The sequence below is a fragment of the Ceratotherium simum genome, chromosome 22 (assembly GCF_057802395.1).
Source record: "Ceratotherium simum simum isolate JZ-2026a chromosome 22, ASM5780239v1, whole genome shotgun sequence".
Taxonomy (NCBI): Eukaryota; Metazoa; Chordata; class Mammalia; order Perissodactyla; family Rhinocerotidae; genus Ceratotherium; species Ceratotherium simum.
Genome location: NC_141921.1, coordinates 39,221,891 through 39,245,923, shown reverse-complemented (window position 1 = coordinate 39,245,923; position 24,033 = coordinate 39,221,891). Strand labels below are relative to the sequence as shown.

The 24,033-nt window shown below is 48.3% G+C and overlaps 1 protein-coding gene across 2 annotated transcripts; it reads right to left on the bottom strand.

Moving 5' to 3' along the window:
* Positions 1–23,023, bottom strand: CASP9 (caspase 9). Of its 2 annotated transcripts, none has more exons than XM_087446767.1 (9): positions 22,844–23,000; positions 19,135–19,516; positions 13,514–13,548; positions 12,448–12,624; positions 11,895–11,984; positions 10,570–10,717; positions 4,004–4,183; positions 3,268–3,377; positions 1–1,062 (listed from the first exon to the last, which is right to left on the bottom strand). In XM_087446767.1, the coding sequence occupies exons 1-9, from the start codon at positions 22,973–22,975 to the stop codon at positions 928–930; spliced, it is 1,389 nt and encodes a 462-aa protein (XP_087302893.1). In that variant the 5' UTR covers positions 22,976–23,000; the 3' UTR covers positions 1–927. The 2 variants fall into 2 exon arrangements, with proteins under 2 accessions (XP_087302893.1, XP_014639374.1); XM_014783888.2 differs by lacking the exon at positions 1–1,062 and adding an exon at positions 1,446–2,226 and having other exon boundaries at positions 22,844–23,023.
* Positions 23,024–24,033: the final 1,010 nt, after the last annotated feature.

The window sequence follows — 24,033 nt, the reverse complement described above, 5'->3', positions numbered from 1 at the left end:
AACCTTTAGCATTCACCAGCTTTATTTTTATTTTAGAAGGTAATACATATTCTTTGGAAAAATATTAAAAGAATATAGGAGTATATCAAGTAAAAAAGTAGAAGTCCCTCCTTGTTTTACATCTCTAATTCCACCCCCAGAGATAATTATTAACAGCTTGGTGTGTAGTCTTCTGGACTTTATTTATGTGCATATATAAAATACCTATATATGTACACACTGTCTTCTAACCAAAAAGAGGATTTTACTCATCCTACCATTCAGCTTAGTTTTTTCATTTCACACCATCTCACATTTTCCATGTGAGCACATATGTCCATGGCATTCTTTTGAACAGCTAAATAATATTCCAGTTTCCACTCTCACATGGCTGCAACAAACATTCTTAGACACACATTCTTGCACGTTGCTCTGAGTATCTGTGCTATAGAGATCCAGCAGCATCACTGGATCACAGAGTTGGGGTGTTAAAATATAACTGCTACACAGCCTCTGAAAACAGGTGACAGCCCCACCCACAATGCATAACTGGGCCTTGCAAACAGCAGTGGTTGTTAACAATTTTGAGGCTCTCAAACCCTTTGAGAAACAAATGAAATCTAAAAACATGCCCATTCCCATATTGGGCATATAATTTTTAGGAGTTCACACCACCCCCAACCCTGAAACCCAAACAGGACTCCAGGCTAAGACCCCTCTTTACAGGATGACCCCAGCAGGTCACTGAAAAGCTGGGATAATATCTTTTTCTCCCGAAGGTTATTGGAGATCCTCAGGCGAGAGCTGCATCATCGCCGGCAGCCTCTGATTCACAGAAGCAGCACAGAGCCCGGAAGGAGAAAGCCAGGGAACTGCCAAGCACAGCTCTGCTCTGCTAGGTTACCCTGATTATTTTCTTATGTGTGTCCTGCAGGTGATTGCAAATAACTAACCACCAGAAGTCCCCAGGACTGCTTCAGACTTGGAAAGGTCACAGAAGGAAAATACTACTAATAAAGTCACAACGACATGCATCACATCTTGTGCAAGTCTCAGTACCAAACCATCCTCATGTCCAGGGCCCTAAAAGCAAGAAACAGGCTGAGGTCAGGACAGCTTAAAAGACCTCAGGGATGGAGCCTTCTCTGGGGAAGCCCAACAGCTCCCTGTCGCACAGCACGGTCACCCTAGGTGCAGGGGTCCTTCAGCCAGGAAGGCACCTGGAGGCACAGACTGGACTCAGAAGACCTGGGTCCGGGTAGGTCTCTCCACTGGTTACCTGTGTTCCCCTGGACAAGCGACTTGACCTCCCTGAGCACATGGTTCCCACCCAGTCGCCTTCCTGGGATGGGGGGGGGTCAAATGAAATAAGAGATGGGGAAGTGTTTCAAGAAAAGCAAGAGTCTCCTTTATAAGGAAGAACAAAGAGTGGGAGCAAAATGAGGTGGGAAATAGGCAAAAGCGAGTCCATATTCACCTAAGATTTATTTTTTTAAGAATACTGCAATACAGGAAAGATTAATAATTTTGAAAACTTCACTTAGGATTCACAGATTCCAGCTGTTCAGACTCTAGTCACGCCCAACTTGCTGATCTAAGAGAGATGCTGGTTGGTTTATAGCCAAAAATGCCGACAGATCAGTGGTTCTCAAGTGGGGGCCCAGCAAGGGACATTTGGCAATGTGTGAAGACACACTGAAGAGTGCTGTCACTACTCAGGGAGGTGCTGCTGGCATCTAGTGGGTACAACAGAGCAGTCGCTAACGTCTTACAGTGCGCAGGACAGCCCCACAGCAAAGGATTATCTGGCCCCCAATATCAACTGTGCCGAAGCTGAGAAGCCCTGCTCTAGGGAAAATACAGGGGTCACAGACCACGGTCACTAGCCACGGACCAGCCACTGGTGAAGAGCCACATGGTGTCCATGGAATTCTTCCGCTTCCTCTTCCTCCAGCACCGGTCACTTGTCTCCAGTTTGGAAGCTCCTAAGAGCCTGTCTGCCACCGGTGGGGAAAGAGCAGACTCTCTACAGGCCACAAAACCCTTCAAAGCGTGACAGCTATAGTTGTAGGAAGGCCCAGGCTTCAGCCGCCGCCGGGCCTGGAGTGGGAAGCTTGTGGGGTAAAAAGTAAGGCAGGGTGAGGGGCCCTGGCCTCATTAAGTTTTAAAGAAAAGTTTTTTCCGGAGGAAATTTAAACAACCAGGACTCTGTTTGTAAATCCCTTTCACCGAAACAGCATTAGCGACCTGTGAAAACATGACCACAGGGAGGGAGGTCTGTGAGCTCTCTTGATGGACGTAAGAATTCCAAAGAGGAGCTGGGGGGAATGTCCACTGATCCAGCCCTACTGCAGCCCTTTGAGTGGGACGTTTAGAGAACAAACATCTCAACTGTAAGCTTAAAAAACTCAAAATTCAAAATTTCACAATTCAAAAATCGACCAAGTTCAAATCATATCGAAAGGTTTGCTTGAATAAAAGCTGAGCAGAGATGGGGCTCAGGAGCCGAGTGCACTGCTCAGCCCTGACAGACCCCCACCCTCACCCCTACCCTGCAGGGCCCAGCTGCCTCTGAGGTTCACTTGCCAGGGGCCACGGCACAGGGTGCCCCCTAGAGTTGTGCTAGGTGGCGGGCCTGCTCTTCTCCACTCCGCTCAGCAAAGCACAGAGCCAGAGCCTCCTCAGGGGAGAGAGCGGTCCCAGCCCTGACAGCCCCTTCTCAGACATGAAATACCTGAGGAGAGCAGGAAGGGCCCACGTGTGCTCGGGGACCCTTGGAGAAAGCAACTGCTCTGAGGGGGACTTCACTCAGTGAGGCCCTATCTGGCCCTCCTTCCCTGTCCTCTCACTGGGCCTCCCAAGAAGGGGGTATACTAAGACAGATTCACGATTCTTGAGGGTCAAGAGTAGATGACTACGCATTGGGGCTAAGGGTGCAGGGATAGCCCCCACAACCTGCCCTCAGGAGGTGCCATGCTCTGGCCACTGAGCCATCCCACCCTGGAGCTGAGGACCAGCTCCGTCAGTGGGGGGAATGGGAGGTGTCAGCCTGGGGACCTCAGGGGAGCCGAGGAAGGTCGCCCTTTGAGTAAGGGGCATACGGCACCGCAGGCAGTAACATCTCACGTTAAAAGAAGCAAGAGTACCAACTCTCACGGCAAGCCAAGGTGTAGAGCAAAGGAGGGTTACCATCTTTTACCTCTGGTTTGGGCTTGGGGTCTTGCTCTCTCCCACCTGGCCCTGAGGAGGACACACTGCTCCTCTCCTCTCCTTCCCCTCAGCACTCACCCTGAGTAGGAGGGTCTGCAGGTCTTCAGAGTGAGCCCATTGCTCAAAAACACCATCCAGGGTCTCGACGTACCAGGAGCCGCTCTTGGTATCCCGCCAGGAGACGAAGCCTTGGGAAGGAGAAAGGCTGAACTCTGTTACAGAGCCACCCCCAGCCCACACATGCAGGCCGGGCCACCTCCAGACTCTGACCCATTTACACAACCAGCAGTAGCAGCCCACGTCTCTGCACTCTGTCCCATTCGTGATCTTATGTCATCCTCGCCACCACCTTGTGACTTTGATTATGATTCCTGTTTTCCCAACAAGGAGGCCAAGGCTTGGAGAAGTCAAGTGTTCACCCAAGGGATAAGAAAGAAAGGAAACTGACACCTGTCACACCCGCCATGTGCCAGGCTCTGTGCTCAGTGATATGCCAGCCACCTTGTTGACGCCCACGACGACCCCTGAGGTATGATTACTATTCCCATTTTAAAGATGACAAGACCGAGGCAGGGCAAGGACGAGGGTGAAGCAAGTGAGGCACACAAACCCAAGGGTGCGTGCCTCCTTAAATGCTGCATCCTAGGCCCCTCGCCTGCCTCGCCCTGAGCTGAGGCTCAGAGAGGTGAAGTAAATTTCTCAGGGTCACACAGGTGGCAAGTGGCAGAACCAAGACTCACACCCAGGTCTTCTTCACAACACGGCTGCTTCTGGGGCAGATGGGAGGACCCGCTGGGTGGGAGGATGCGCTCACCTGGGAAGGTGGAGTAGGACACAAAGATGTCACTGGCTGTGGGCAAAGTGGACACGGCATCCGGCTGGTCAAAGGCCCCCGGGCCTTCCTGGAACGGGGCAGCATCTGGCTCGGAGTCACTGCCAGGGGTCCTGTCTTCGGGGGAAGTGGAGACCACCTCAAATCCATAGTCCTTCTGATCTGCAGGAAGCAGAGACAGACACCACTTGTCGCTGTAACACACAGACCAGAACCCCTGCTCCTCGCGTCTTGGCGCCACCCAGCCTGCCCAGCCTGAGACCAGCTGATTCCTCTGGAGCCAGTGTTCCAGTGCTGGGCAAACATGAGCAGGAAACCAACACAGAAGTTTTACTTTTTTACTACAACAAAAGTTTTACACACTCAAGTAAAATTGGGGTGGGGAGGGATGCAGAAATTTAAAAAACAGCTATAAAAACAAGTTACAAGGTATACACCCAAAAGAATTGAAAACAGGTATTCAAAGAAAAACTTGTACGGCAATGTTCATCACTGCATTATTCACAAGAGGCAAAAGGTGGGAAGAACACAGGGGTCCAGCGACAGATGAACGGATAAACAAAATGTGGTTTAGACATCCAGCGGAATATTATTCAGGCTTAAAAAGGAATGAAGTTCTGATACATAATACCATGTGGATGGGCCTTGAAAACATGTGAGTGAAAGAAGCCAGATGCAAAAGGCCACATAATATGATTCCATTTATATGAAATATCCAGACTAGGCAAATCCAAAGAGAAGAAAGCAGATTAGTTGTTGCCAGTGGCTGGGAGGAGGCAAGAACGGAGAGGGACTGCTAATGGGTGTGGAGTTTCTATTTGGGTGATGAAAAAGTTCTGAAATTAGACAGTGGTGATGGTTGCACAACATTGTGAATGCACTAAATGCCACTGAATTGTACACTTTAAAATGGTAAATTTTATGTGATTAAAAAACAAGTCACATTATTCAGCCTTAAAAAGGAAGGAAATTGTGACACATTACAACACGGATGAACACTGCAGACATTACGCTAAATGAAATAAGCAGTCACAGAAAGACAAATACTGCATGATTCTATTTACATGAGATGCCTAGAGTAGTCCAAGTCATAGAGAGAGAAAATGGAGGGGCCGGCCCAGTGGCATAGTGGTTAAGTTCACGAGCTCTGATTCAGCGGCCCGGGGTTCGCAGGTTCGGATCCCGAGCGTGAACAGACACATGCTCATCAAGCTATGCTGTGGCGGCATCGCACATACAAAATAGAGGAAGATGGGCACAGATGTTAGCTCAGAGGCAATCTTCCTCAGCAAAAAAAAAAAGAAGAAGAAGAAGAAGATTGGCAGCAGACGTTAGCTCAGGGCCAAGCTTCCTCACCAAAAGAAAATAGAATGGTTACTAGGAGCTGGGGAAGAGGGGAATGGGGAGCTAGTGTTTAATGGGGACAGAGTTTCGGTCTTGCAAAATGAAAACAGTTCCAGAGATGGATCGTGGTGATGGTTGCACAACAATATGAATGTACTTAATGCCATGGAGCTATATACTTAAAAATGGTTAAGATGGTAAATTTTATGTGTATTTTACCACAATGTTTTTAAATTTTAAAAAAGTTACCAAAATAAGGTCACAGAACAGTATATAAAGTATGATCCATTTGGCATATAAATGATGGGTGGATAGAGAAACAGAAAGGAGAGAGAGAGAAAAGTCTGGAAGGAAACACCAATTGTTAACAGTGGCTGCCTCTGAGGAACAAGACTGGGAGCGGGCATGGGCAAAAGACTTTTAATTTTTGCCCTTACATACCCCTGAAGGCTTTGATTTTGATTTTTTTTTCTTTTTTCTTTTTTTTTTCCTGAGGAAGATTCACCCTGAGTTAACATCTGTTGTCAATCTTCCTTTTTTTTTTTGCTTGAGGAAGATTAGCCCTAAGCTAACATCCGTGCCAATCTTCCTCTATTTTTTTGTATGTGGGTTGCCACCACAGCATGGCTGACAAGTGGTGTAGGTCCACACCCAGGATCCAAATCCGTGAACACTCGCCGCCAAAGTGGAGCACGCCGAACTTAACCACTAGGCCATGGGGCTAGCCTCCTTAATTTTTTTTATTGTTTTTTAATGAGCATGAACTACTTTCGGTCTCATGAGTTTACCTACCAATATTTTCTACATTGGCCATTTTGGAATTGGCTGCTTTTTTTAATCACATTTGTGGCCTCTTCCCTATCACACATTAAATCTCAACATAATGATTCACAACAAAGCAAACAAAACAGAGGCTAGCCGTGTTGGCAGCACCCAGAGACAACCAAGACTAACAGCTAGCTGCATCTCCTTCCAGTCCTTTGTCGATTTGTTTTTACCTGGTTATTTGCAGGTTCAACTAATCGTGCCTTATTCCCTTATCACATCAGCACGAGGATCTTCCACAGGTTATTACAAAGCCTTCTTTAAAATCGTTGATTATCTCACAGATGGCAGACACACACACAGACACACACAGAGTACCCCTGGGGTACAACACGGCACTGAGGAAGACATAAAAGAAGATGGGGTCCTTCTATCTGGGGAGCTAAACGCCCAAACTGAAAAAATGATACCCTCAATTTACATTGAGACTGGGATTAAAAAAATGATATAAAACTCATCTCTCTTTTTTGTAGGGGGGTGCGAATATAATGCAGGAAACTGTCCACTGTATCACAGTGTCCCCTTTAAGACAACCAGGGGGAGAAAAATCGCCATTCTTGGCTTCTGTCTTACGAATACCAAATAAGGTAGCTCTTACGAGCAATTCTCTCTTATCCCAGGGAAGCTAGGGTCCCATCTGCAGGGGACAGAGACAGGACAGAGATGGTTCTGGCAGCCCCATAATAATAACCCGAGCATCTACTGATCTCTCACCTCCTACAGCTGACACGGCAACTTGGTAATTTGTCTGCATTCTCACAGCTAATGTGCAGGAGCCAGGATTCTGCCTCTCGACTCCTCTGCCTCTTCCCATGGAGGCCCCAAGCCTTAGATCTGAAAGCTGGACTATGCTATGGCTTACTCAAGTCACTGCTTCTGCTTGTTTTCTCGGTTGAGATTCTAGAATCTGCCTAAGGTGTCTGGGAATGACTTGAAGTGGAAGAGGGGAAGGGACCTGAGATGTGAGCGTGGAACTGCTGCTGGCCTGCCTGGCCACAGGGTGCAGCTGGGGGAGGGGGCACTGCAGAGGGGGAGGGGCACTGCAGCGGGGGAGGGGGCACTGCAGAGGGGGAGGCCATAAGAATGGCCTCAGGTGACAGAGGTGGGCAGAGGGACTGCCAGTGAAAAACGGAGAAGAGACAATGGGATCTGAGAGGGGAGTGTGGGAGAAAGAGAATGCGTGGGTCAGACAGGAGATGCTAGCTGTGTGTCATCCTCCTCTACAATCTGATGTGAAGGCCTCGCCTACAGGGTAATGCATTTAATGCACAGCATTTAAAGAACACTTAAAGAGCCTGATTAACTCAAAACTCCCGGTAAGGTGAGACTAACTCCCTCATAAGAATAAACATACAGCGGGAAGAGGAGCTGTTCCCTCAGCACATAAAATCCACAATCACTGTAGCATGTTGTTCTTCCTTCTGCCTTCTCAGCACCATCTCTAAACTTCTGAAGGGTGGCCCCAAAGTTAACAGCTCAGCCTAACGGAGCCCTAACAGAGCATGCTGTGTTGTGCTGTAGCACGCTACTCACTCACCAACATTCCATACCTAAGTTACCGACCACGAGGCACGTGTTTCCACTCTGTGCCTGCACTACCTCTTAATGAAAGGGTGGATCACATGTCAGAGGATTTTAAAATTATTTTAAATTGTAACAACAGTGAATTTTCATTTATTTATTTATTTTTTTGTGTGAGGAAGATCAGCCCTGAGCTAACATCCATGCTGATCCTCCTCATTTTTCTGAGGAAGACCGGCTCTGAGCTAACATCTATTGCCAATCCTCCTCCTTTTTTTTTTTTTTCCCCCAAAGTCCCAGTAGATAGTTGTATGTCATAGTTGCACATCCTTCAGGTTGCTGTATGTGGGACGCGGCCTCAGCATGGCGGGAGAAGCGGTGCGTCTGTGCGCGCCCGAGATCCAAACCCGGGCCACCAGTAGTGGAGTGCGCACTCAACCGCTAAGCTGGCCCCACAACAGTGAATTTTCAAATAGCAACACGAGAGTCACCAAAATCCAGGGCAGAAGTTCTGATGCATGTAAACAACAGGACACCCTCTCTACGCACACTGATAGAGAACACGACATTTCGGCATTTCTGTTTTCAGCTGACAGTGGCGCCCCCATGTGGCAACAGTGTTAAACACAAGGTCACGCAGCCTGCGGGGCTAAGCAGGGACCCAAAGGTGGCATCTCACTGACTGCATTCCAGCTTTGGAATCTTGCTGCTCCCAGTGAGTTGTTTTCTTTTCTTTTTAATGGCAGAGTCTACAGTACTTTAATTTTGCTCACAGCTATTTTTATATGGTTGTATTTCAAATTGAAATGATAAGAATCCACATAAGATGCAACCATACTGTAAGCTTTGTGCCACGCTGGGTACCTGGCTGTAGGGCAGACATGCCTGGCCCTGCCCTCGGAGAGCTGACCAGGGGATGAAACCCTCTCAAGACAAGGAGAAAGTGCTATGACAGGGGAAGAACAGGGACTGCAGGAGCACAAGGGCCAGCTCACCCTGACTTTGTGCAAGGAAGACTTCCTGGAGGGGGTGACAATAAGTTGTAACCAGAAGGACGGATGATTAAGAGCTGGCCAGGAGACAAGGCAGACGAATGGCACAGGGAAAGGCTGAAGAGCAAGCCAGAGCCTGTGACATCCCGGGAAGACTGAGCAGAGTTGGGGCGGACACAGCACGCCAGGCTCTAGGAGGCAAAGTGGCCTGGGCCAGATCACCAAGGAGGCCCCATTAAGGAGTCCAGAGAGTCACACCAGAGATCTTCCTTGCTACTGAGAATGGACAGTGGGGTGGGCACTGGGCTGCAAGACCAGCTAACTGTAACTTTCCCAGAAAGCTAGCATCCCAGCTCGCCCTTCATTCATAATGCCCTTGCCCACTTCGTCTTTCATTTGATTCAAGGGAGAAAGAAGGACCATGCGCCTCAGAGTAAGACCATCACTTGACCACGCATTTTGGATCATAAGAACAAAGATGAGTTAGAAAGGGTTTCTACAACCCCAAGAGCAGCAGCCACCTTCCTGTCACCATTACTCTGAGACAACTGAGCTGGTGATGGGGGGGTGGGGCACTTATGTGACTGGGTCCTCTGGGGTTGGGGGAGGGGGGAGGGCAGCTTTGCAGTTATGAAAAGGAACCAGGTGCTGTGTTAAGCGCTATACATGCACTAATTCGTGCATGAGATATTATCATAGTAACACTGTGTGGTAGGCTCTGTAATTATCCCCACGAGCCGAGACTTCTAGACAGTAACTGGCCCACGGTCATGCAGGGAGTAAGGAGCTGACCCAGGATTTAACCCAGTGTTCTCAGTCACTCATGGCCAAGTTATGGGCATGGGTCATGACAGTGACTTAATGCAGTTCCAGTCCAATTATAAATTCCAGGAGGCAGAGACCCTGTCTGTCCTGGATCCCCAGCACCTGACACACAGCCTGGTGAATACAGCAGGTGCTCAATAAACACTTACTGGATGATCATGTGACCAGAGCCTGCTGTCCTAGACAACCCCCCACCCCACCCCCACCAACGCGGAATAGTATGGGACAGACGAACGTGTGCAGCAAATGCCACAGGTGTCCATGTTACAAATCATTGGCCTGGACAGCCCCTACATGGGAAGCTGGAGAGCTCGACCGTGTAACACTGCCCGCCCCTCTGGCAGATCAGGCTGAGGGCGAGGAACTGATATGCTTTTCAGGCATCCCCGCCCCTGCAGAGCCCTGGGCAGAGGGGACTGACTCCCTGGGACAGAATTCCCAGTGTTACCCCCCTCTGCCATTATGTCCCGTAATCCAGGACACACAATGTTCCTCTCTCTTCCCTCTTTTTTTATTTTATAACAAAACCAGGTAACAGTGAAATAGGGCTTAGGTTTAAAGTCAGGGCATGTGGCAAAACTACAAACAATCCAAATAATCCTTAAAAATTACTGAAATCCCCAGTCTCTGGGCCCTTGGGAATTCTAATCATTAATTCAGCTCTGGCCTCCCTTTCTCTTTGATAATGGAAAGGGGGTTGATGGAGGTTGGGGGAATGATGATAAGGAAAATAAGAGAGTTTGTTTTCTCTCCCCTCTGCTCTGTTTTTCCCACGTCTCTAGAGTTGAAGTTACCAAGTTAAATGAGCCCCTAATGCTACTGCACTGAGATGGAAGACTCTGACCTCTAAAGACGGTCAAAGCTGAGGCCTACTCTAGCCAGATGGAGGTGCTGCCACTCAGACACCAGTGACCATGTTTGGGACCCTCTGACTGCCTGGAGGGACCTTTTGGACATCGTGAGGGGCAGGGTAGAGAAGGAAGTCGGTGGCAGCTCCTTTCCCACTAGATTCGTCCGCGGGGAGGCTGAGGACCTGCTTACCCCCACCACAGGCCTGGATGAAAAAGAGCTTGGGCTTCCCTCCCAAGCTGGGGCAGCCAGTTCCGTTGAAGATGTTCACAATTCTTTCGACGGACACAGGACAGCCATCTGTGCCATAAACAGCGCCTGGGAGCTGGAGGTGGCTAGCCTAAAAGACCAAGAATCCTGGTTACAAAATCAAGAAGTTGGGGTAGGAATCCAGCAGCCTGTTCAGAGGCCTTGTGGGGGCCAAGCATTTAGAAGGTCCCAGCCAGGGGCATGAGGCTGATTTAGCAGGGCAGGTTGGTTCTCAAATTCACATGCCTATAGGGGCCAGACAGCCTAACTGGAGAATGCCCACCAGCTTCCTGCAGATCAGCAGTTCTCAAAGTGTGGTCCCTGGACCAGCAGCAGCAGCAGCATCACTTGGGAACTTGTAAGACATGCAAATTCCTGGAACCCACCGGACCTCCTAAATCAGAAACCCTGGTAGTGATGACAGCAATCTGGTCCTTCAGGTACCTCTGATGCAGCTAAACGTTGAGAATTGCTGCCCGAGGTCAATTCTTCTCAAACTTGATGTGCGTGGGGATCTCGTTAAGGTGCAGGCTCTGAATGAAGAGGTCTGGGGTGGGGTCTGAGAGTCTGCATTTCTCACGAGCTCCCAGGTGATCCACGCTGCCGGTCCAGGGCCACACCGTGAATGAAAGGACCAAAGAGGCAGCCCTGCCCAGCTACAGGCCCCAGTCTTCTCTGTGAGGATGCTGGCCTGATAAGGCCAGATCTTTGTGGTTTTTCAAGAGAAGCTGGAAATCCTGATTTTTGTGTAAAAGTTGCCAGTGTTGAAAACACTGCAACCCAGAGGGGGACTAAAGGCCCCCAGCTTGTAATCTCTGATCTGTCCAACCCCTCAACTTAAAATATGAGGAAACTGAGGCCCAGGAAGGAGGAGGGGCTTGGCCACAATGACCCAGCACATGTGGCCAAGCCCAGAGAGGGTCCCAGTGTGCTGACTCCCAGCCAGCAGCAGAGGGCCTGGAACAATGCCCAGCACCACCGAGGCAGGAGCTCTGAACAAAATGCAGGGGCAGGAGCTTTGTCAGCAGAGGTTGTCTCCTCTCTGCCTCTCCCAGATGGCTTCTTCCAGGAACACTGCGCCACCCAGGAGGAGCGACCAACTCCTCGGAGGGCCAGATGGCTCCCAAGAAAACAACGGGAGGTGGAAAGGGCTCCATGGCTCTTCCCACAAAGCCAAGGGTGTCTTAGACACGGGAAGGGCTGGGGCTCCTGCACAGCCTCTCTATGCAGCCTTCCCCAGCACCGGCCCAAGGAGCTGAGACTCCTACCTGACAGCCGTGAGAGAGGATGACCACAACACAGCAGTCTAGAGCACCATGGTCCCGCCGCGCCAGCTCTGTCAACGCCTGGACCATTTGCTACAAGAGAAGGCTGCAGGTGAGCCAGAACACTGACAGACCAGGCCCCCGTCCTGGGCCCACGCGAAGGCCTGTGCAGAGCACCGTCCCTGCTCCCAGGGCCAATAATGAAGTAATGAGGGTCATAACAGCTAAAATAGCCACCTTTCCTGGGGAAAAGGTGCCATGCTTGGGCACTGTTCATTGAATCCCCAAAATGACCCTGTGAGGTGAGTACTATCTTACTACCTAGACCAGGAACCAAGGCTCAGGAGTCACACAGCAGGTGGCGGGATAGCCAGTCCTCAACCAGGTCCTCATCCCAGGTGTCTCTGAGTTTGAAGCTTGAACTGGCAAGCCCCACTGCCTCCCACACACAGTCCTACAGACCTGAGGGCTTGCCTTGGGGAGTCGCTTGCCTTGGGGGTCCCTTGCAGGACACTGCCTCACCCGCCCCATCTCTCTCCACAGACAGTGACCATACCTTGGCAGTCAGGTCGCCCTTCACGTCCACCACGAAATGCAGCAGGCGGAAGCGCCGCTGCAGCTTCTCACAGTCGATGTTGGAGCCGGTGCGGGTGCTGAGCCCCGACTCGAGGCAGAAGTTCACGTTGTTGATAATGAGACAGTGGCCACAGGGGTCCGCGTCCAGAACGTATGCCTGTCCAGTCACAAGGACCAATGTGAACCAGGGACTCACAACACTCCCCAGGAGAGAAGGTGACTCCCTGGTTTTCACTCATGTGGTTGACAGTCTGGAGAGATGGGTCAGAAAATGGGATCTGCCCCGTCTCTGAAGGAGTAGAAGGGTCTACACCCAGCATTCTAGGCAGAAGCAAGCAGACTGAAACAGACTGGGGAGAGCACTAGCTGTGTGATGTACAAATAGCTTAACCTGGGAGGGAAGAGTAGCTCCCATCGCAGTATTCAGGGACGGGAGCTGCTAGCTTAGAAATCTGACACCCATAGACATTCACCCCAAAAGGACCTTACAGACCGTCTGGTCCGGGGAGCACCTGAGAATCGTGCCCAGGCGCACCCTCACTGCTTCCTTAATGTTTCCCTTGTAATGCTCTCTCATGGCAGTCTGTTCCTTTTGTTTACAGTACTTAACACTATTCATATTTATATATTTCTTTGTGTATAACTGGCCTCTGCTAGGCTGATGGCTCCATCAGGCTAGAAACACAAGTGGTCTGTTCCCAGGTATCACAGCACAGAGCCCAGGGCTAGCACACAGGAGTCACATAACAAATGCTGCAAATGAGAGAGTGAGTGACGGTCTGGACTGGGTGCCACAGCCAATTCTGATGCCCACCCCTCGTTAGGTCTGACCTCCTGACTTCACAGATGAAGAAAGAGCAGGGTTGGACAATCTGCTCCAGAAAGAGCTGTGCTGGGGTCAGGGAGCTCTAGGGGGCCTGGGACCCTCCCTCCAGCTGGGCTGGGTTCCCTGGGCTCCCGACAGAGCTGCAGGGAAGGACCTGGGAAGGGGAGAGCAGAAGGGCCCAAAGCCAACACAACCAGCCCCAAATCACGTGCAGACTCACCAAATTGGCATTTCCCCTCCATCTCTCCTGAGCACCTGGAGAGAGAGAGAAAAGGAAAATGTGAATGTCAAGGTCCAACAGGGGAGGGGCAAGGGACTCTGTGAGGACAGCCCCCACAGAAACGGAGGAACGGGAACACGGGAACACTCACGCACTGCTTGTGGGGGTCCAGGGGCACAGCCACCTTGGAGAACCGGTCAGAAGTTTCTAATAAAGTTAAACCACACCCACCCACTGAGCGGCGATTCCACTCCCAGGTATACACCCAAAAGAAATGAGTGCAATGGGCATAAAAAGACTTGGTCACAAATGTTCACTGAAACCTAATTCATAATGCCCACAACTGGAAACAACCCAAACGTCCATCAACAAGTTGACAGATAAACAAATTGTGATACAGCCATACAAGGGAACAACACTACACAGCCTAAAGAGGAATGAGCTACTGATAACAAGCAATACCATGGATAACCTTGGAAACATTATGCCAAGTAAGAAAAGCCAGAAGATCATATACATTGTGATTCCATTTATGTGACATTCTAGAACAGAAAGGTGTAAGGGAAGCTCCAGGAGAGCAGATGCCCCCTCTCTGTGGAATCCACTGTAGGTCCTCAGGAAATATTTGCAGAATGAATACATGAGTAAAGCTGGTCATCTTCCTTCAATGTCAAAAGAGTTTTCATTTCAATTAGCAAGAAGTCAACTAGCTGCCAGCTATAAGGTTATGAGACATTCTTTTTCTTTTTTAAACAAAGAGAACATGGTGGCTACCTCCAAGTCGTGTTGGAGCCTACACTCATGATCCAATGATGGTGACAGTCATTGCTCAGAGTTCCCCTTGTTGGGAACTATTGTCTCGCCAGTTTAAAAGCCACCCCAGAAAAGCATTTACATCCCATTTTTTAAATTAGGAATGGTTTTACCTAGCCTGAAGACTCCTATCAGTCCACAGCCTTAATTCTGCAACTATTGCTCATTTCCAAAATTCCACTGCACCCCAGAAATATAACCATTATTCAGTACTGAGGAATTTATTTATTTCCCCAACTAGCAGTAATGATCGACAAAGTAAGAGAGTGGAAATGTCAGAATAAGAATTTTCTACTGCCTTCCCCCACAAAGAACACCGATTTTGACAATCACCCACCAATGAGAGGTCCTTTGTGGAAGTCCAGGAGTCCAGTGGAGAAGTTCTAACACACCACTGGAGCAAAAAAAAATCCGAGATTGGATGCATTGAAGAGGCCAGTCAGTAAAGACTAGAGGAGGTGACTGCTTCTTCAAATGTGAAGAGAGCAATTCAGTACTTCAAGGAACATGAAAAATCAAGGAAACATGAAGCCACCAAAGAAACACAATAATTTTCCAGTAATTGAGCCCTAAGAAATGGAAATCTGTGATTTAAACTATTGTTTAAAGGAAGCTCAGTGAGCTACCAGAAAACAGAGAAAGACAATTCAATGAAATCAGGAAAATAATACATGAACAAAATGAGAAGTTTAACAGAGAGAGAAATAAAAAAGAACTAAACAACAAAAGAAAATTAATTGGGCCAGCCTGGTGGCAGAGTGGTTAGGTTTGCACGCTCCACTTTGGCGGCCCCGGGTTCACGGGTTCAGATCCCAGGCACAGACCTGCACACCGCTTATCAAGCCATGCTGTGGCAGGCGTCCCACATATAAAGTGGAGGAGGATGGACGTGGATGTTGGCTGAGGGCCAATCTTCCTCAGAAAAAAGAGGAGGCCTGGCAACAGATGTTAGCTCAGGGCTAATCTTCCTCACCAAAAAAAAAAAAATTAATTTTTTAAAAAGTATTCATGTTAAAATCATTGAATTGGGTCTTGTTATTTTAAAAAAGGAAACAAAAATTCTGGAGCTGTAGACTACAAGAAATAAAATTAAAAAATGCAATAGAGAGCATCAACATCAGACTTGATGAAGCAGAAGAAAGAATCTGTGAAATAGAAGACAAGTCATTTGAAATTATCTATTCAGAAGAGAAAAAAAATGAAAAAGAGTGAAGAAAGCCTATGAGAACTATGGGATATCATTAAAAGAAAACAATCTATGCCTTACTGGAGTCCCAGAAGGAGAGAGAAAGAGACAGAAAGGTTATTTAAAGTAATAATGGCTGAGAACTTCCCAAATCTGGGGAGAGATCTGGATGTCCAAGTTCATGAAGCTCATAGTCCCAAACAATTTCAACCCAAAAAGATTTTCTCCAAGACACATTACAATAAAACTGTCTAAAATCAAATACAAAGAGAGAATTTTAAAAGCAGCAAGAGAAAAAGTCCTTACATATATGTAGTCCTTACATATAAGGGAACTCCCTTAAGGCTATCAGTGAATCTCTCAACAGAAACCTGCAGGCCAGGAGAGAGTGGGATGATATATTCAAAGGGCTGAAAGAAAAAAAACTGCCAACCAAGAATACTTTACCCAGCAAAGCTGTCCTTCAGGAATGAGAGAGAGAGAAAGATTTTCCCAAACAAACGAAAGCTGAGGGAGTTCATCACCACTAGACCTGCCTTAGAAAAAGCGCTGAAAGGAGCCCTTTAAGCTGAAATGACAGGATACTAATTAGTAACATGAAAACATATGAAAATATAAAACACACTGAAAAAGCTAAGTATACAGTCAAATTCAGAATAGTCTAATACTGTAATATGGTGCAGTATTAATCACTTAACTCTATTATGAAGGTTAAAGGACAAAAGTATTATATATAAACATAGCTACAATAATTTGTTAATGGATACACAGTATAAAAATATGTAAATTGTGACATCAAAAACATAAAATGGGGGAGAGTAAAAGGGTAGAGTTATATGATCAAAGTTAAGTTGTTATCAGCTTAAAATAGACTGTTATATCTATAAGATGTTTTATGTAAGCCTTATGGTAACCACAAAGCAAAAACCTACAGTAGATACACAAAAAATAAAGAGAAAGGAATCAAAGCATACCACTACAGAAAATCTTCAATTCACAAAGGAAGACAGCAAGAGAGGAAGAAAGGAATAAGGGAACTACAAAACAGCCAAAAAACAACTAATAAGATGGCATTAGTAAGTCCTTACTATCAATAATTACTTTAAATGTAAACAGATTAAATTCTCTAGTCAAAAGGCATGAGTATCTTTTCTGATGACAGTGCTATGAAATTAGAAATCAATAACAGGAGGAAAACCGGAAAATCCACAAATATGTAGAAATTAAACAACACACTCCTGAACAACAAATAGGTCAAAGAAGAAACCAAAAGAGAAATCAAAAAGTATCTTGAAACAAATGAAAATGGAAACACAACATACCAAAACTTATGGGATGCAGCAAAAGCAGTTCTAAGTGGGAAGTTTATAGCAATAATTGCCTACATTAAGAAAAAAGAAAGATCTCAAATAAACAACCTAACTGTAAACCTCAAGGAACTAGAAAGAGAAGAATAAACTAAGCCCAAAGTTATCAGAAGGAAGAAAGTAACAAAGATCCTTTGTAGGTCACCATGAAACCTACCTTGAGAAACTAAGGCCCAATACCTAAAAGGATACCTTTCAGCAGATCAGGTAAATGAGGCAGTCACTCTATTAAGCCAGAAGACCTAGGCCAGAGTCTTAGCTCTGCACTTAAACTCACTTTATGACTGTGTTGTTCTCAGAGCCCAGCTTCCCCTCTTGTAAATAGGGTATAATAACAGAGGGGCTTGCCCTGTCTACCATTGCACAGGGTGGTTTAGATGACCTGAAAAAGCACTGTGTATACTCTAAAGTAATACAGACATTTGAAGTGGATCTTATTATTGATATTATTATTTACCCTTCAGATTTAAGCTCCCCCGGGAATAAATATTCACAACAAACAGGAAACAAAGTACTTTACAACAGAACAGGAAGCTTCAAGTCCAGAATGTTGGTCCTAAATGACTCCAATTAATATTTCCCCAAACCAGATAATAGTTGGACTTTGTATTTTGTCTGCCTCCTTATAGTAGGATAATAATGCATACAAACAATTCCAGAAACAGTTTTCTTCCTTAGACCCTCATCATGTTTGTTTCTCTGCTTTTTTATGGGTTGTCCAAAATCAGTTATTCAGCACAGAAAATGGATTTCACTTTTTCCCCATCACATGGGAAAAAGTGTTAATACTCGTCGGCAAGAGTGTGGAAAAATGGTCACGTTTGCTCATGGTTGGTGAGATTATAAAATGGCAAATTTTTGAAGTACAAATTGGCAGCATCTATCAGATGGGTACATTTACCTTTGAACCCATCAATTCCATTTCTAGAAACGTATCCCCAGTCAGAGACAGATGCACATGCAAGGCCATTGCAGAAGCAACACAAATGTCCATTAACAGGGGTTGGATAAATAAAATACAGTGCAAGGCACACGTGAGGCTAGACAGCAGAGCAGACAAAATGGGGAAGCCTGGACTGCACTCCTGTTTCCACTTCTCACTAGCTATGTGATTTGGGGCAAGTCATTTCTCAATCTGTCACTCACTTTGTTCAACAGTAAAATGGGAAAGCTGTACCACCTACCTTACAAAAGAGTAGAGAAGATTAAATTAAATCATTTATGTGAGCACTCCAAACAATGCCTGGCAAAAAGTTAGCACTCAGTAAGGTTACCCATTACTATTATTATCATCATTAGCATCCATACCACACAATGGTCCACTAGGCAACCATGACATAAGAGGTGCGAGATCTCCACGTGCTGCCATGGAAACGAAGCACTAACTGAAAACCCACATGTCTATCAACAGAATGGTTAAATAAATTGTGGATGATTCAGAACAGGAACTACTACCACCTAGCAATGAAAAAGAACAAACTACTGATATGCACAACAACATGAGTGAATTTCACAAATATAATGATGGTGAAAGAAACCAGACTCAAAGAGTACAAACTTTAGGATTTCATTTATAGTGAAGTTAGAGGACAACCAAAAGGGATCTATGGTGATAGAGATCAGAATAATGATAACTTTGGGTGGAGGGGAGTGGGAATAGACTGGGAAGAGGCACAGGAGAGTCTTACAGAACACCACAATGTTCCGTATCTTGATGATTTAGAGGTTGGTTATCTGTGTGTACACGTTGGTAAAAATCATCCAGCTGTACTCAGGATTTATGCATTTTACTGGATGTAGCTTTGTGACTGCAAGCAAATTATGTAACCTCCCTGAGCCTCAGTTTCCTCATCGACAAGAATGGGTCTAACGATACCTGCCTTGCAGGGTTGTTGGGAGGGAAGGATGTGTACCATGCCAGCAGAGGGCAGACTCTTGACAGGCAGAGGCCTCTCTCCTGCACCCAGACCTGGGCTAGTGCACACTACCCACACAGACCCAAACGTAAATCCTAAACAATAGCTTGATCTAGAAACACTGATCAAAACCTGCGACATCCAAAAGAGACTTCAACATATGCTTTTCACAGGAAGGGCTTTCCTGAACACCTCCAGAATATTCCACCCATCCTCTATGAGTACTCAGAAAGAAAACACCAAAATTAAATTTTGAATCTCAGCCTGCCCGCTGGACCAGTGGTCACTCCCCAATGACAGCTCGTTACACTCACCCACCAACACTCTCTTGGTACTCACGGACATCACTGAATCCTCCAGAACCAATGTCCCCTGGCCTGGGTGCCTCTGGTCTGAGAACCTCTGGCCTGAGCTTGGCTGGCCAGAGCTCCTCTGGCCCCACCACCACTGGAGTGAGTTTTCCTGGGGTCGGCTTCAATGGATCCTGCTTCACCTCTCTCAGCAACTCTGGTCCGAGCACCACAGGCATGAGGTTCAGGGTTCTGACGGCCTCCGGATTCCACTTTGCTGCGTGGCTACTTGTTCTCAGGAATGAAGCCAGCGTGTCCTGGCCTGTGTCCTCTAAGCAGGAGATGAACAAAGGAAGGGCCTGACTCCCTCGAGTCTCTAGATCTATGATCAGCTGCCTGGCCTGATCGCGCCGAGATCCAGAGCCTGCCCGCTGTTTGGAAAGAAAGACATGGCACTATTACCTACGCATTTTCCTATGACTCTCACCTTGTCCCCCCATTTCCCGTATATCATAGGTCTAAACAATCAGGCACATAGGCAAAAATTGAGCCTGCAGGTGCACTGAGTGTACGCCACTCGCCTGCCTTTGCTTATCCATTCATTCAGTATTTTGGAGGCATCTACCATGTGCCCAGCACTCTGCTACGTGCTGAAAATACAGCAGCAAACAGTCTCAGTCCTCAAGAAGCAAACATCTGGTGGGGGATGCAAACAGACAAATCAACAGTGACACCGCCAGGAGAGAAGCGCCAGGAGGGAAAGCACATGGGACTGGGAGGGTATAGGGGCACCCAACTCAGCCCTGGGGGAGGAGGTCAGGGAGGCCTCCAGGAGGGGATGTCTTAGCTGAGACCCCAGGGAACACTAGGAAGTGAACAGTGAATTCAGAGAAATGAGATATGTAAGCAGAGGTGGGGAACAGTAGTGAGGGATGAGGCATTTGCAGGGTCATGCCAAGAGGGCTGTGAGGAGCCAGTGAAGAGTTTTAAGAAGGGAGTCAGAGTCAGATGTGCCTTCTAGAAAAATCACCCTGGGGGCAGGTGGACAATGGAAGGGAGGGAGCCACAGCCAGGTCGGGTGGCAGTAAAGATGGTGCAGAAGTGTGACGACAGACCAGAGAAATACAGAGGGAAAATCGACCAGACTTGGGCATTGGTTGGGTGGACAGTGAAGATGCAGGAACGGTTAAGGCTGACAGGTGTCGGGATGGCGGGGCCAGCCACTGAGGCAAGGAGCAGGGTGGGAGCAGGAGGAGATGCTGGTTACCTGCTGGTCATCCTTTGAGACCCAGCACTGGGCAAATTCCTCAGACCCACAGGGATGAGACTCCACCCTGTCCTCAAACATCCTATGGCAGCGCTGTCGAAGAGAACCTTCTGTGGTGATGGACACATTCTTTATCTGCACTGTCCGATGTGGTAGCCAGCAGCCACATGTGGCTACTTGGGTCATACAACTAAGGAACTGAGTTTTTTTATTTTAATTACTTCAGATTAATATCGAAATAGCCACATGTGGCTAATGGCTACTATACTGAACAGCAGACCTACAGTGGCACTGAGAAGATAACGCTCACTAGCAAAACAGCTCCATGCCCACTTCTCTGCAAGTGGATCACGGTGTTTTCATTTCTCTCAACATTTACTGAACACTCAGACACTGTGTTAAATGCATCATTTCATTTAGTCCCCCTCAATAACCTTAACGGGTTAAATTACAATTATTACAACTATCCCCACTTTACAGAAAGGTGTTGCAACTTGCTTATACGTAATAAAGCCAGGATGAGGACCCAGATCCGTGTGGCTCCGCCATACCAGGTGTAGCAAAATGGCAGCCCGTTGTACAAATGACGTTCTTTAAAAATTCTGAATTTGTGGCTAACATTTAAAATCAGGGAATTTGATGGGCCGGCCCTGTGGCTTAGCGGTTAAGTGCGTGCGCTCCACTACTGGCGGCCCGGGTTCGGATCCCAGGCACGCCCCGACACACCGCTTCTCCGGCCATGCTGAGGCCGCGTCCCACATACTGCAACTAGAAGGATGTGCAGCTATGACATAGTACCATCTACTGGGGCTTTGGGGGAAAAAAAAAGGAGGAGGATTGGCAATAGATGTTAGCTCAGAGCCAGTCTTCCTCAGCAAAAAGAGGAGGATTAGCATGGATGTTAGCTCAGGGCTGATCTTCCTCACAAAAAAAATAAAAAATAAATTTAACAAATTTAAAAAAAAAAAAATCAGGGAATTTGACACTGAAATCAAAATTTCCAGCTTCTCTAAAAACATGACAAGTCCAGCAACACCAGACCAGCATTCTGGTATGACCACGCTCAGCTGGAGCTGGGGAGCTGCCTGTCATACTGCCCATTCATGGGGCCTCCGTGGGCATTTGAGTTTGTGACCCCTGTGAATGTACCTGAAGGCCAGGATATGGCCTCAAACCATTTCCACTCAGTACAGGCAACACAGCAGGCACCCATAATACTTCTTTTTTTTTTTTTTTTTGTGAGGAAGATCAGCCCTGAGCTAACATCCATGCTGATCCTCCTCTTTTTGCTGAGGAAGACTGGCTCTGAGCTAACATCTATTGCCAATCCTCCTCCTTTTTTGTTCCCCAAAGCCCCAGTAGATAGTTGCATGTCATAGTTGCACATCCTTCTAGTTGCTGTATGTGGGATGCGGCCTCAGCATGGCCAGAGAAGGGGTGTGTCGGTGTGCCCCCGGGGTTCCGGGCCCGGGCCGCCAGTAGCAGAGCGCACGCACTTAACCGCTAAGCCACTGGGCCGGCCCCCATAAGACTTCTTTTAATGTTATTATTCGTTGGCAATTTTCCATATGATACCTGTCCCATTAAGGACTTCCTCAGCAGGTCAGGCCAAGCTCCCGGATGATGCAGAAACTGGACATTCTGCCTTCAAATAGCCGACAGGGCACTGGCCAGGGGCCTCCAGGAAGCCACACAGACCCAACGCACCTCGTGGTAGGAAATACCTCCTGGACCCTCCTCACCTCACAGGCCGGTGGTGAGGGGCAAATAAGACAAAGACATGAAGTGCTTTTAAATAGAACCTCTAATGTTTGCCTCATTATTTTCTTCATCACCTGCATAGGGCCCTCATCCCCCAAACCCCTTACAAAACATAAACTTAACACAAGAAGGGCTAGCCAAAGGAGACAGGGCACAACCAGCCACCATACCGTGAGCCCTAACTCTGTGCCTGACACTATACTGTTTCACTATCTCATTTAGCCCTCACAACAATCCTACTGTTGTCCCCATTTCACTGCCCAGAAAACTGAGGCTCAAAGAGGAAAAGTGACTTGCTCAAAGACACAGTGCCAGGCAGTCTGACCCCCAAGTGGGTGCCCTGAACCTCCACGCTAGAGGAGGAAAAAACACACATGCCTCCCTCCTGACAAGAAGCACGGTGCTGCAGCAGCTAACAGTGTACTCTGATGGTGCAGGGCGTGGAATCAGTTTACAAGCCCTCGAAGAGGTGTTGGGGATTGTTGGTTCCGCTGGCCGATTTCGTGGGCTCGACGCCGCGAGGGAAACGGGGTTCGCACACAGTGTTTCCTAAAAAGGTGGGTACTGGGTGGCACGGACCGGGGAGGGAGGGCAGGAGCTCGGCCATTAAGTCATGTTGTGGTTTCAGCAACCCTCTCCGCGCGGCCTCGCTGTCCCCATCTGTGACATGAAGTCTGCGCGCGGAGGGGGAAGCGGGGGGGACGCCGGCTGGGCGGGGGCGGGAGCGCACCTGGATGTCCTCGATCATGTCGGGCGTGAAGAGCTCGCGGGTCAGCAGAGCGTCCCAGAGCGGGTCCACCTGCAGCTCGCCGACCAGCCTTACCCGGCACCGCCGCAAGAGCTGCCGGTCGGCCTCGTCCATGGCGGGCAGACGACGGGGACCCGGGCCGCCTCCGTCCGCTTCCGGGCCTCGGCCGCCGCGCCCCGCCCGCTCCCCAAGATCCGCCCCCGGACAGGCCCCCGCGTTGCGCCCCGCCCCCACGTCTCCCCTGGCCCCCCCCAGGTCCCGCCCCCCAGGCCAGCCCGCCGCACCACCTCCCAAACTAGGCTCCGCCTCTGCGCCCTTTCCGCCCGCAGGACACACCCCCCGATGCCCCGCCCCGCTCTAGGCTCCGCCTCCGAGCCCTGTCCCGCCCCAGGACACACCCTCGATGCCCCACCCCGCTCTAGGCTCCGCCCCCGCGTCACTGCCCCGCCCCCAGGACACACCCCCGCACCGCCGCTGCCAGCCCTTAGCCAGAATTCACCATCGCTCCGCTTTTACATACTCGGGGGGAGTCCCAGTGCTGGTAAGAGGACAGCCATGCCTGGAGCCATGCTCTGTCCCGCCCCATTCAACCCCTTCCCAGGTATGGCTGCCATCTAGCCCTCTCCCGTGCCCACAATACAACCATAATTCTCCTGCCCCACTTCCATGCCCAGATCTCGTAGTTTAGTGTTCCAGACTCCCGTGTCTCATCCACACAAGCCCACATTACACAGTCTTCCATTCCCTTCTTCTCTCCCTCCTACCCCAGCACCTCCCACAAAGAAAAAAAACTGGCAGAAATCTAGTCCTCTCAACTCCCTGTTTGTACGGCTCATTTCCACATTTCAAAAATAACTGCTCCTGTTTATTGAGCATTTGCTAAGCCCCTGCCATTGTGCTAGCCACTTTATATTGCATTATCTCATTTATCCCTGACTACAATCCTACCAGGGAAGTACTATTCTTTTCCCTTATTTTACAGATGTGGACGCTGGGGCTCAAGGAAGTGGTCAACGTTCAAAGTCGCAGATGTAGTATGTGGCAGAGGCGGGCAGGATTTAAACCTGAACCTGACTCAAGTCCGCCTTAGAATGTATTCTCTTGAGCAGCAATACCTCAGACCCATTCATTCATTTATTCCACAAATATTTATTGAGATCCTATCTGTGCTG

Coding starts and splice junctions, on each gene's coding strand:
- CASP9 (XM_087446767.1), bottom strand. CDS start 22,975: ATGGACGAGGCCGACCGGCAGCTCTTGCGGCGGTGCCGGGTAAGGCTG. Junction 13,549..19,134: donor TGGAGGATTCAGTGATGTCC/GTGAGTACCAAG, acceptor CTCTCTCTCCAG/GTGCTCAGGAGAGATGGAGG. Junction 11,985..12,447: donor AGGGCGACCTGACTGCCAAG/GTATGGTCACTG, acceptor CTTCTCTTGTAG/CAAATGGTCCAGGCGTTGAC.